The 13,163-nt window shown below is 30.4% G+C and overlaps 1 protein-coding gene across 1 annotated transcript in view; it reads left to right on the forward strand.

The window, feature by feature from the left end:
- The window catches only part of RTKN2 (rhotekin 2), a 66,418-nt gene that overhangs the window by 14,333 nt on the left and 38,922 nt on the right, over positions 1–13,163 (forward strand). Inside the window, exons 3-6 of the mRNA XM_004681075.2 lie at positions 2,254–2,312; positions 7,215–7,268; positions 8,583–8,700; positions 11,083–11,280. Coding sequence (XP_004681132.1) covers positions 2,254–2,312; positions 7,215–7,268; positions 8,583–8,700; positions 11,083–11,280 — 429 coding nt within the window. The remainder of the gene's footprint in view (positions 1–2,253; positions 2,313–7,214; positions 7,269–8,582; positions 8,701–11,082; positions 11,281–13,163) is intronic.

A 13,163-nucleotide genomic window follows, 5' to 3' on the forward strand; every position in this document is an offset into this window, starting at 1 on the left:
GCATAATCTACAATCTATTTCATAATACTCAAATTACTCACCATATTGGAATTGCTTTGTGATTTTTTTTCCACGGAAATAAATATTGTAAGAATTTACATTGTATACTGGTCATATAGATGTCTTTTTTTTTTTTTTTTTAAGATTTTATTATGCATACAGAGCTGGGGTACAGGTCAGAGGTGCAGGGGCGGTGAGAGGATTCACCAGAGACAGAACCAGGAGCAGAACAGGCCAACTGAGGAAGTGCACTGTTGAGGGGAGCATAGGATGGGTCAGGAGATATCTGCCTCGCAGTGTGGATCTCCTCCAAGGCGGGGATTGAAACCATGCTGAAGTGGCTTTTAGCTTAGTGCTGTGATTTAATCCGCTGCCCCACCAGGGAAGGCCCATATAGTTGGTCTTTTAAAAAATATTATGTGGGCCCTCCCTGGTGGTGCAGCGGGTTAAAGCACAGCACAAAGAAGCTTAAACCACTTCCGCATGAGTTCGATTCCCTCCTGCCCCGGAGGAGATCCACATGGCGAGGCAGACCTCCCATGACCCGCCCGTTGCTCCCCTCAGGAGTGTACTTCGTCGATCTGCCTGTTCTGTTCCCCACTCTGTCTCTGGTAGATCCTCTCACCCTCCGCATCTCTGGCCTGTACCCCAGTTCTGTACGAATAAATAAATCTTAAAAAAAATTATGTAACATGCCAACTAACTGCATTTATATTCTCTTTTATACCAATTTGAGGAAATTGAATTTTGTGTTTGAAGTGAGCCTCATAAAATGTTATTTTCATCAAAATATGCTAGAATTCAAATGGAGCTTTTTCTCTGTAATGGACTAATAATGAGAAAGCTAGTGTTTTCTAACATAACATAAAGATAAGTTTAAATATCAATTAAAATTGATTCTTTAATATTTATGATTCAACAAAACAGTATTTTGAAATACGTACTTTTTACTGAGTGAGTTTCCTATTTTAATATAAATAGATGTGACTATAAAGTAATTAGTTTTCTGAGAAGTTACATCTTTAACACTACAATTCTTTTTAGTTACATCTGATATACAATTTATAAATATCATATAAATGTCCCACGTAAAGTTAATTTAAGTATATCACTGAATTATTTTAGTTCATTTAAAATATATTTCATCTATAACATTTGTGTGCTCAGTGCATTAAGAGAGTTAAAAAAAGAGTATGCTGATACATTTTGTCTTCAAGTTTGGATGCATGATAATATGTGCAGTTTTTTAACATACTGAAATGGAATGATGAGTGCCACAGTCTTCTTCAAACTTCTTCCATTCAAAAGCTCTTGTAGAACCAGGCAATTTTCAATAAAAAATTGCCATCTTATCACATAGTTTTGAAATAGCTCATTAAATTAATCAGAAGTTAATTAGCTAACCAATTTAGAGGTCCCTCGCCTCCCCAACTCCCTAGAAGTACAAAGGATGCTCTTGGAAGTACTACTCTAGAATAGAAATGGAATTCTAATCTTTAAATACAAGTATTTAGGAAAGAATTTTGGATTCAAAGATGGAATTGATTGACCTAGTAGGAGAGAGAACTATTTTGAAGTTTTTTTTTTTTAAATGGCAATAGTATATTGTAGTATCATATTTTAAATTGTCTTATGCCCCCCAAAATTTCTTAATGGAACTTTTTTCTGTTGTCATGGTAATATTTACCTCTCCAAAATTTATACTTGCTATATGGAGTGATCCGTTCCTTTCCTGCCTTTAGGCTACGTTTGTCTTAATGTGTATAGAATTTCAAGAAAATATAATAATGCTGTTATTACATGTAAGTATATAAGAGACTAATTTTTTATATTGGTCATATCTGTAAGTATAAGATATTCCTGGGCAGCAGATTCATGATTAGGAAGTTGATTAACTTTTTGAGGCAACTATAATTTGTGAAACAGTGACCTAAAGTCATCAGAGATCTGGAAAAAATATTGCATTTCTTGATTTCTTGTTAATGTATGTAAGTGATTACAAAGGCTTTTCATTGTAGGATAAGCAGTATATAATAATCATCAAGGAATATAGAACTTTTATTAGAAAGTCAATATTGTGCTAAAGCATTGACTAAAACATCTCCAAGTTTGCATCTAAAGTAGTTTATAGCAATTGGAGGTCACTATTATTTATGGATATGTATATTTATATTTAAGCATTTGTCAAATATTGTTAAAATAATTGGTCATTCTGAAAGAATTTTGTTTCATTAGGTTTTTTTCTTTTGACAGTGATGTGAGTTATGAAAGTAAAGAACGATCGGCATGTAAAGGAAAGGTTGCCATATCAGGTATGCTATAGATGGATCACTTTTATATTGCTGTTTTAATTCTGTAACACTTAGATTTGGTAAAATTATAAAATTTCCTGTGTCCACATTCTCTTCCTTTATTTTATCTTGTATACTGCTGTCAGAATATTCTCAAACACCATTTTCATCATTATAGTCTATATTTGTGTAGATTTTATGATTTGAGAAAACTTTCATATGTGTAATATGCAGAGTTCTCAGAGTTCTCCTCATTGCAGCTTTTTTTAAAAAAAAAAATAGGTAAGATACTTCTCTTTTTCTACAGAATCAGAGTTTGCATGATTTCCTGCAAGTTGCTGATCTGAACTGCCTCACCATTACTTTTTTGCCCAAGAGTTTCAATAATGATTTTAATGTTAGTATAGGCTTGAAATTCCATGTGGGCTGGATTCATGTTTGTTTTTGTTCACCGTATACCCAGAAGCTAACACAATGATTGCACATATAATTGCTCAATGAATATTGAATGGATAACTGCTCTTTGTTGCCTATAGGATAGACCAAATATTTTCTTCTAGAATTTTCCATTCTGACCCTACTATTTTTCTAGCCATATCTCATGAGCTCTCTGTTTTTGCCAGACAATTTGCTCCCTGTTCTGTCAACACATGCTATGACTCTGACATCTAACTAGCTCTTAAAATAAATTTATTATCTTTAGGATCTTATTCCTCCTTACAGCCCTCCCTGTTACCATTCCAATTAGAAATGATGTTCCTCTTTGGTTAATTCCTAGTATAGTCAAGAAACCTTTTACCACTAGATGGCACTTATGCTGTGTAGTCTCAGTTTCTCCAAAGTGTTTAGGGAACTTAAAGACAATGGCTTGGAGATACAACATAATGAAGTGACTACTTGGCTGACTCATGTATATCTAGCTAGATAATGTACCTTTTACAAATAATACTTCATTAGTACTGTGGGAAACAACAGACCTCTCCATTACTCCTTAAGTAATAACTAGGTTGTTTTATTGGCCAAAAGACTTTTTCTTAAGCTCCAGGGTGTTTGCTGCTTCATTTCGGGCCCTTTTGCAAGGGACTATCTTTTGAGATTATTTTATGGATAAACAAAAACTGTGGCTATTTTGGGTAAACAAAATTTTGGATAAACAAAATTGGAAGGATAAATCTGAATTTTACATGGGACATAATTGTCCTAAATCAGAGGAATTACCCTCAGCAAAAAAATTCTTCAGGAAATAATTTAACTTAATAAAAATCTGTTGTTTTAAGAAGCTATTTTAATTCATATTTCTGTTTTTCCACTTAATAAGACTTCAGTAAAGCATGTTTTTTGCCTCTTTGTATCCTTTCAAAACCAATGTACTTTTATTTAGTCATTGTTCTCTATATGCAATACATTTTGACATGTATAAGTAAAATAGAGATCTTAAAAGAGGATTTTCTAAAAATTTTAGACATATACCCCCATTTTCTGTTTCAGATGTGGTCCCACTTAGTACACAAATGAGATATGTTAAATTGCTGTGGAAGATTCGAATGGCACAATAGAGTTAACATCTGTTGTCATTTCATAATAGCTTGCAACAATTCATGAAATCAGCATTAAATGTTCATTTCGAAGAGTACTTAAGAAAAAGCATTTTAAGTAAAAGAAAAAATTTGTCCTGACCACAAATTCTCAACTGTAGAAATTAAACTTATTTCTGCATGTGTTCTTTCTTTCCAAAAGATAATTTTAAATTAAATTAAGGAACTGAAAGTCTTTGAAAATGAAATACATATGTAATTTCTTTTCATCTTTGCTTAGACTTAATTATATCTTGTCTGTATATTTATAAAAATAAAAACAAAGAAAATTAAAAACTAATTCACTTTAATAAGTCCATTTTCTTTGACATTGGGATGAAAATGTGACTTGTTTTGGTCAAAAATGAATATTTACAAGAAAGTTTCATAATGTTTCTGAGATTACTATGATTGCCAGGAGATCCCTGGATTTTCCATTTCCAGTTTGTCCACTCACTGACCACACACTCAAAAAATAATTGAGGTTCATCCTAATTGCTTGTGTTAAATGTCAAATAATTGCATCATGGTAATTTTCTAAGTTTGTTCTCTGACTTCTAATTCAATGACTGAGGCCAAATCAGTCCACAGAATGCTTCAGTTTAGGCAGCCCTGTAGGACCTAATAACATAAAGCTAGCTGTTGTATTTTAACTCTCATTTTACCATTAAAACTCAATGAAGACATTTAGAAAAGAGACAAATGTAAGAATATTGAATCTGGAAGGAATGTCTATTTGAAGCTGAATTGAGAAGAATAGCTGGTGCATTAAACATCTCTTACTAACTGAAGTTGATGGCAATAGGGGAATAGATGAGAAATAGGTCAGACTTATCCACCTTTTTCTTCTTGAGGAGCTAGGCATGAGAAAGGGTAAGCTGGACTTGTAGGCTACATTAAAAGAGGTCAGGGTCCATATTCCACCCAGGATAGCATAAATAGTTAATGCCACCCTAATAGAACAAGAACAGCTGTGAACAAGAACAGTTGTGAAATGAAATGAGTCAGCAACTGTGGTCAAGCAAGTGGTCTCTTTGGCAGGACATCAGCGAAGTAATAATTATAAAACAATAAAATCAACCCATTAAAATAAAAACAAAATAACATGTTTATTACAGCAATATAATTTAACATAGTTAGAAACTATAGCTAAAATAGTAAGTATGAAAGATGAAATTACTAAAAAGAAATAGACAAACAAAATATTATTTGAAAATAATAGGTCACAGTCATAGAAAATTCTAAGAAAATTTACTGAAACACTACTTGCATTAATAAAGATTTCTGTGGAAGTGGCTGGATTCAATATAAATATACAAAAAATGATAAATGCTCAGAATTAGCAATAACTAGTTAGAAAATATGATGGCAAAAAAAGATTTCTCTTGCAAAAATAAAAAATATCCCCAAGAGTAATCTTAGGAAAAAGCTATCGTGCTACTCTTTGTAAAGTCAGAATACTGTTCCCATATTAATTTGGGTTATAAAACTAATAAATTATTTTAGAGGAAGAATTTTGACAAAATATTTCAAAAATTTACATAAAGAAATGAACATGAAGAAGTTGGTTTTGGGGGGATATATTTCTAATAGTAAAATACAAAGGTTAAATGAATATGCTAGTATGGTATTGGTATTGGTAATTGATAAGTGATTTAACTAAATCTATAAAGGATGTAGGAAAGGTATTTACTCAGAATAATATGTATGATAAATATGGCATCACAAATCATTGAAGCAAATGCCTATTCGATGTCTAAGTGAAGTTAGCACAATTGTTCTTACAAGAAATATTTTTGCCTCACATGCCCCAAATTTTCTATAGATTAATTAATTTTTAAAATAAACTGTAAACCATGTGTATTCAGAGAGAGAGCGAGAGAGAGAGAGAGAGAAGGAGCCATGGATCCAAACAGGTTTACTTAAATGACCAATAATATTTTTCTCATCAATCAAATACAAATTTAAGCAATTATGTCTCGACTAAATTTTAAAAATTGTTGATCAATATAGAGTATTTAGCCCATAGGAAGACCTTAGTATGTATATTTTTTAAATTTAAAACTACTAAGGTAGGAGGTAAGATAGAGATAAAGGAGTAATAGAAGGCTTTTCTAGAAAAAAAATTGGAAGTGGGCATTAAGAACTTTAATACTAGAAATCTAAACAAATAAAAAGGTAGACAAAGAATTACGGGATCTGAAAGTTGAAACACACAGATATTGCCGTAAATGGTTAATGTTCCTAAGTATTATTTGAAAATGGGATAATAAATATGTTTGAAAAATTTGCACATAAACTTCTAAATGTAATAAACAGATGTCTTGAATAGTGGAATTTTCCACTAATAAATTAAAATTGTATTAGTGTTTGAGTTACTTGTAAAAGTTTCACAGCTTTCATATTCATTGAATAATTAAAATTGTCTTTACCTTTGAGATCTCTGCTGTATGTTATACTATAATATGTTATACTATATGTTATACTATATATCATAACACATAAATATGTTATACTATAATATAATATAATGTATCTACATCTACTGAAGGTACAATCTTATCCTCTAACTTACATAGATAACAGGAATGCAGGAACAAAATTATCATTTCAATTCCTAATATTAAAGGTAAAAGAAAGCTGTAGGAAAGTAAGATGGAAAATTTTGTGTCACAGCTTTAAATTAATTTCTGAAATACTTCAGAGTTTGGGTGTGTGAATGAGAAAAATATGTTTAGGTCACTTTTAGAATATGCTTACATTTTGGACTTAAAGAATTGATGCATATTCCTTTCAGTTTTATTTCTTAAAAAAATTGTTACAGTTTGTAATATAAAATTACAACTTCTTTTGTAGACAAGTTAAATCTTAGTTGGAAGAGCCTTGTTTATTTTCTTCATCTGTATAGTTTTGTACTGGATATAAGTTCTAGAATCCTTTCTACTGCTACTACTCTGATTTTAAAATGTGTTTAGTTATAAATAGAAATCCAAAATAGAAATTCAACAGTAGGCTCCCCAAATTCACCTATATTAAAACATAAGTCACAAAATGAAAATGGGGACCTTATTATATACCATAACTAGTAAATTAATTTCTTGAGTAATAAATTAGTAGGATCTTTTTAAGTAACTTATATAAATAAGATTTTCTTATGTAAATTATTTAAACAATGTAGCAGGTTTACATTCCTTATTTAAGCTATTAAGAAAAATGTCACATGTGTTAGAATATTTCAGTAATAAATTTTATTTTGATCAGAATTCATTATGGAATTCAGAGGTTGATTTCACTTTAGGAAATGAAATTTACCAGCATTATCATTTATTACCCCTTTTTCCCCCTCTAGATATTCGAATACCACTAATGTGGAAAGACACTGATCACTTCAGCAATAAAGAAGGTAAATATAAGTATATATATGTACTTACAATTTGTAATTGAAATATTTTAAGGTATAATAAAATTGTGATTACTGGCCAAAAATAATTCACACTGTCAAATGAGGTAATTTGTCAAAACAAGCAAAATCTTGAATTATTTTTTGATTTTTAGTAAAATACAAATTATTTGATACTAATTAAGATAATGCATATCTATTATACTTTTAGTTGTTAGGAACCTCTACAATGTCAGTATGAGGTTATAGGGAAGGAAAATGTGGAACAAAGAAAATGTTTATTTAGAAATAAAGGGAGTGTTTCTTTTGTTTGACCAAAATCTGAGGTGCTTTTCTGTCTTATTTTTATTACTTTAGATTATTTAACAGGATGTACGAGGAAAAGGTTTTAGGCTCATCTGATTTTTGTTCCTTCAACATTTTATGGCTTTATGTAGTCTTCACAAATCCAAGTATTGCTTAGGTCATGGAAATTAACCTCAGCTGACTACTAGATCTTATTTGCAAAGCAGACAATGTGTTTAATCCTTTATCTTTCTTGTCTATTATGAGAGTTCTGTTTCTTACACTTTAAAAACTGAATCACATCTTACATAGTTTTATATGAAAAATTTAAAATCAGGTTAGTGTATTTGTTATTGTTAGAAATAAAATTTACAAAGGAGTACATGTGGGAATTAACTACATTTTTCAGATTACAATAGAGAGTAAGTTTTTCTGAAGTACGCATTTTCTCAATAATGAGACTAAGCCCTTTAACCACCTAATACTTTTTAAAAACATTACCAAATTAAAAGGCCTAGCAGCTATGTTTTTTGTGTTCACATGTCTACTTTTATTGTTTTTTTGTGGTTTCTTCCCTTGCTCTTAGGTTGTGGAAAATGTTTTGCTGTTATTAATGTGCCTACTCTTAACCTCTTTGAGTAGAAAGTGTTTTTTTCTCACATAGACTTGGAAACCAAAATGAAAGAGGTAACACTATATATATAAAATAATAAATTTGTTATTAATTAAAGCTTAAAGAGTTTTCTAGGAATAAAATTTATGAGTTTGGTGGTTTCTTTAGGCTGCTTGAGAGGCCTATATTTTTAGTTTAAATTTCTGATACTCCCTGGTTTAATCATTGTGTTTTAGTTGGATAAAGTATTAGTATATACTGGCAGAAAAATCAATATAAAAATTAAGGATACCATGTTTAATGTGTGAAAGAATATAAGAATCTATTAACAAATATTTGAGTTCTTTTGTTTTCAAGTATATTTTAGATATTTATATATATTTATATATAGGTCACTACATAAAATGTTTTTCTTCTAGGGCCACAGCGCTATGCCATTTTTTGTTTAGTCAAACTGGGAGCTGAAGTTTTTGATACTGACATGGTAATTGTGGATAAAACAATGACAGATATATGTTTTGAAAATGTCACCATTTTGTAAGTGCCTTTTAATCTTCATAGAATGAAAATCTAAAATTTTACATTTTAAAAATTATTGTATCTTTGAATTATTTTTGAAGCATTAAAAGATTTTTAAATACTTTATTGAAAAGAAGTCCACTTCTGCATTTGAAATTTTCCAATAGAAAGCAAAATAGGAATCTTGTAATATTAGTAGTAAATATTTGGCTCATGGGATATAATAACTTGTCTAAATATTTATAGTTTCATTACTAACCTGTGATTATGGTAGGTTCTCATTTTAATAGCATTTGATACAGAGTAAATTGGGACAGAAAGCACATTTTACATTTAAAGTAATAGATTGTTGCATAAATAATAAATAGTATCAGTTTTATATATAATGTAGTCCTAAAATATATTGTAGAGGAAAATCACTTTAACAAAATTTTGGGATTTTCCCCCCCTCTTATAATGCTTTTTTTTCTTGACTGCAAAACAATAAAAAGTTGGGTTACCCTCAAGACCATTTTTATCGTCCATATTCCTTACAAGTTCAATTTATTGTAGTCATAATAGAGAACCAAAAAGGACTTAGGCAGACATAGAAATATTTTTTAACTGGCATAATTTTCTTCTGACCCCTTCAAAAGCTCTGTTTCTTTCAGGATTTCAAAACACTATCATAGCATCTAAATATTGTAATTATACTATAAAAACAATATCTACCTTAACTATTAAAGTAAAATTAATTACCATTTTTAATTATGGAACTTAAGGTAGAGATTGAAGAGTACTAGTTTTACCACTTAAATAGCATTAGAAAGTATCACAAACTATGTTTTCTGGCTTCTGTTTAGTGTCCCTTAAGTATTTCTATAATACAGAAAAATAAATGCATTGTTCTGAATTAACATTAACACAGGTCTCTTGATAAAGCTTTGCTTAACCAAAGTGGATTGTATTTAGTATTCTTCAAAAATTTAGGAACTGTTCAAATTCAAATAATTTGAGTCAGATAAATGAGACTCAAAAAAAATAACTTTTTAGAATCTAAATATATTTATTTCTATTGTCGGCAATTGCTGATAATTTATTTTTCTGTCAGAATCATCCTGGTAATGGGCTCTTTACACATCACTTTGCTCTTGTTTGTTTTTACCACAAATGCAAAAAGCACAGTTTATTTTCAGAAAAGAGAACAATGTGAGTTACTTGGGAAGAAGCATGATTTATAGTTAAAATTCTGTAAATATTTAAAATTGTTCTAAAAATAATTGCTGACAAATGTTCTTAATGTTTAAAAATGTGCTTTTTGTTATGATTGTTTTTAATAAGTATTCAATATTTATGAATCTCTGGCTTTACTCTAAATATTGACATTTGTTAGTCATTACCAAGAATACTGTATGTTTAAAAGTTGCAATATAAAAATATCTGGAAGTTATTCCTTGGATTTATCCAAACTATAGATTGGCCATATAAATCTTTAAAAGTCTTACGTTGCATTTTTAATATCTGAGATTGATGGATCGCCTTGTCTGCAGGCAGCATCTACTACTGATGGGCCTCTTGCAGTTAATAGTATATTTTTTGTTAGTAACATTACCACAATATTTTAGAGTAAAGGTATTCATTGTCTATAAAAAGACAAAGATAATCTTAGCATTTGCTAAAATTACAGAATTTCTGTATATTTGTTTAATTAATGTATTGAATATCTTTTGTCCTGGTTTAGGAGTATGATAGTCACCAAGACAAAACTCTCCTTAAAAGAGTTCATGCCTTAAAGTAAAACTCTGTATATTTTTGTTTGTTTGTTTTCCTTCATATAACCAAGTAGTGAAATGCTCTTTATAGTTATTAGGCATAAAGGGGCTTTTTTTTTTTTTTGTAGGTGAGATATGTTAGCAAGAGATACTTTATGAAAAAGAAATAGAAACTTGAGTTTTAGCAGAAGCCTTTTGTTTATTTTTAAACCTTTTCTTCTTCTTCTTTTTTTTTTTTGGAGGAATAATCATTTTAAGAAACCACACATATACCTTACAAGCAGCTGTATTGAAGCAATGATAAGAAGAAATTATACTGGCTACAAAATGATGATGGCATTTTGGATGGATTTGTGGATGTGTGGGTGGTTGGGTAGGTGGGTAGATGGATAGATGATGGATATATGGATGAGTGGATGGAGAGGTAGATAAATTAAATATACAGACAGACAGACAAAGATTGTCCTGGTTTACAAGCTGATAATCAGATATAGACATTACAATGACTCTCAGTTCACTTAAGTCCAGATACTGACCCATTAATAAACCTATCTCAAACGCTTTTACAAATGTTACAAAATACAAAGACTGTTTGAATTGTACTTTCTTTGAGTAAATTTCTAATGTAATAAATGTCCTTGTTTTTCAGTAATGAAGCAAGTCCAGACTTTGAGATAAAAGTGGAAATATATAGTTGCTGTACAGAAGTCTCTTCTATAACCAACATACCAAAAAAACTAGCTAAGAAACTTAAAACATCTATAAGTAAAGCTACAGGAAAGAAAATAAATTCAATACTTCAAGAAGGAGATAACGAAATATGTTCATCCTTCAGTTCTGCTTTCCCGTGAGTTTTATAATACAGCATTTATAGTGACATAGTATAATTATATATTTGTGACATTTTAAAGTATTGTATGTGGAGAATATGTTTATACTTGAAATAGAAAAGCATCCTGAAGCAGAAACAAAACGTGGTTGTCTGACATTTATCCAGCTGTGAGGTATTCTTAATACCTTCCTTTGAAGGTAGGAAGTTGGGTGGCAGTGTTTTTAAAGGGTTGGGATTCTAATATCTCTCAGATACATGAAATATTTTTCTTGATAAGAGACTATCTACATGTCAAAATATTTGCTGCATATAAGTCTGCTAATTGAATTTCTATTTGTATGTCATTCTTTATTCTTATAGCCTTTAAAAAAATGTTTTATCCCTTTGTAACAAAATCACTTTATCATGATCACAAGATAACGAAATGAAAATACCTAACAAAAAATAGTTATTAATATTATTTGCTTTCCAATCTGTATTGTCTCAGTTCTGATGAAGTCCTCTTATATATTTGTTTGTACCAATCAGGAACCAAGCAAGGTCTACAATGTTGCATTTAAGTGAGTCTTTTAAATTTCTTTTTATCAATAATGACTTAGCATCTACTTCTTTTTCCTTGGCATTATTTATTAACAAAATCAAGTCTTGTGGGGTTTCCCACATTTTGAATTTAATTTACATCTTTGTGGTCTTTTTAAACATTTTTTTATAGCCCCTTATTTTCTTCAACTTGATGGTAAGACCCAGAGGACTGACTAGACCTGTTTTCTTTTTAGGGCAGTATTTCATATTGACTATACTTCTGTCCTGTTAGGAGACCTGTCCCACATGTAGTGATATTAAAGTTGATTTTTGGGTTTAGGTGTTGCCTGCCTAGTGATGGGATGTTCTCTGTCAATCTTTCATCTAATGGTTTTAGCAGTCATTGCTGATTATTCATTATTCTATTAGGGATTATAATTTGGTTATTTTCTAATTTTTTTCCTTTTCTTGATTAAGCATGGATTTCTCTCAAAGAAGAGTTTTTCTTTATGAGCTGTCTGGATATAAATGCAAAAATTATGTTTTAATCTATTGCAGTTGCTATTTTCTTTGAAACCAAATTGTCCCTAATTTGATCATAGGAAACATTTAAGATAACTCCTATATCCTTTTGAATCTCTCAATAGCTTCTTTGCTTTCTAATGTCCTATATTCATCTTGATTTTTTTCTGCCCACACTTGGAATTACTATTTCTTCAAGAAACCCTGATTTCTTCCAGTTATTTTCTTTAAACATTTTGTTTGTTGCGTTACAGTTTTGGGTTTATGTTCTTGTGAAAATTGTTAATTAGTCATATCCCTAGAATGTCTTTATATGTGTAATAGAATTTATTCTTCAGCATGTCAATAATTTCACTACAATTACAAAATGCAAAATATTTTTGGTATAGAACTTAGAAATATCAATCATCAAAATGTAATTAAGTAACTTCATATCAGATATATTGCATGTGAAGTGTGCCTTGGGAGTGTAGCATTGCAACTTTCAGATCTATTTTGATTGAGACCAATTCTAGGAATACATTTTACATTGTGACTGAGTGCATAGCTACATAATAGCTTTCATGAAGCAGTACTTAACCCTTGCTCTTTATAGTATTATCATATTTTAAAAATTCTAGTTATTTTCAGTTTTTAAAAATGGTATTGATGAATTATTAAACTGATTTTATGCTGCATGAATGGATCCCATCCACTGAAAAGAATCATAGGAAAAGTAAGTCTTCTAGTATTAATGCCATTAAAAAAAAAGGGGGGTCCTCCCTGGTGGCGCAGCGGGTTAAAGCACAGCACTAAGAAGTCAAAGCCACTTCCGCATGAGTTCAATCCCCGCCTGCCCCGGAGGTGACCACATG

Source organism: Condylura cristata, unplaced genomic scaffold, assembly GCF_000260355.1.
Source record: "Condylura cristata isolate star-nosed mole 26May11 unplaced genomic scaffold, ConCri1.0 scaffold00011, whole genome shotgun sequence".
In the NCBI taxonomy this organism is placed as follows: domain Eukaryota; kingdom Metazoa; phylum Chordata; class Mammalia; order Eulipotyphla; family Talpidae; genus Condylura; species Condylura cristata.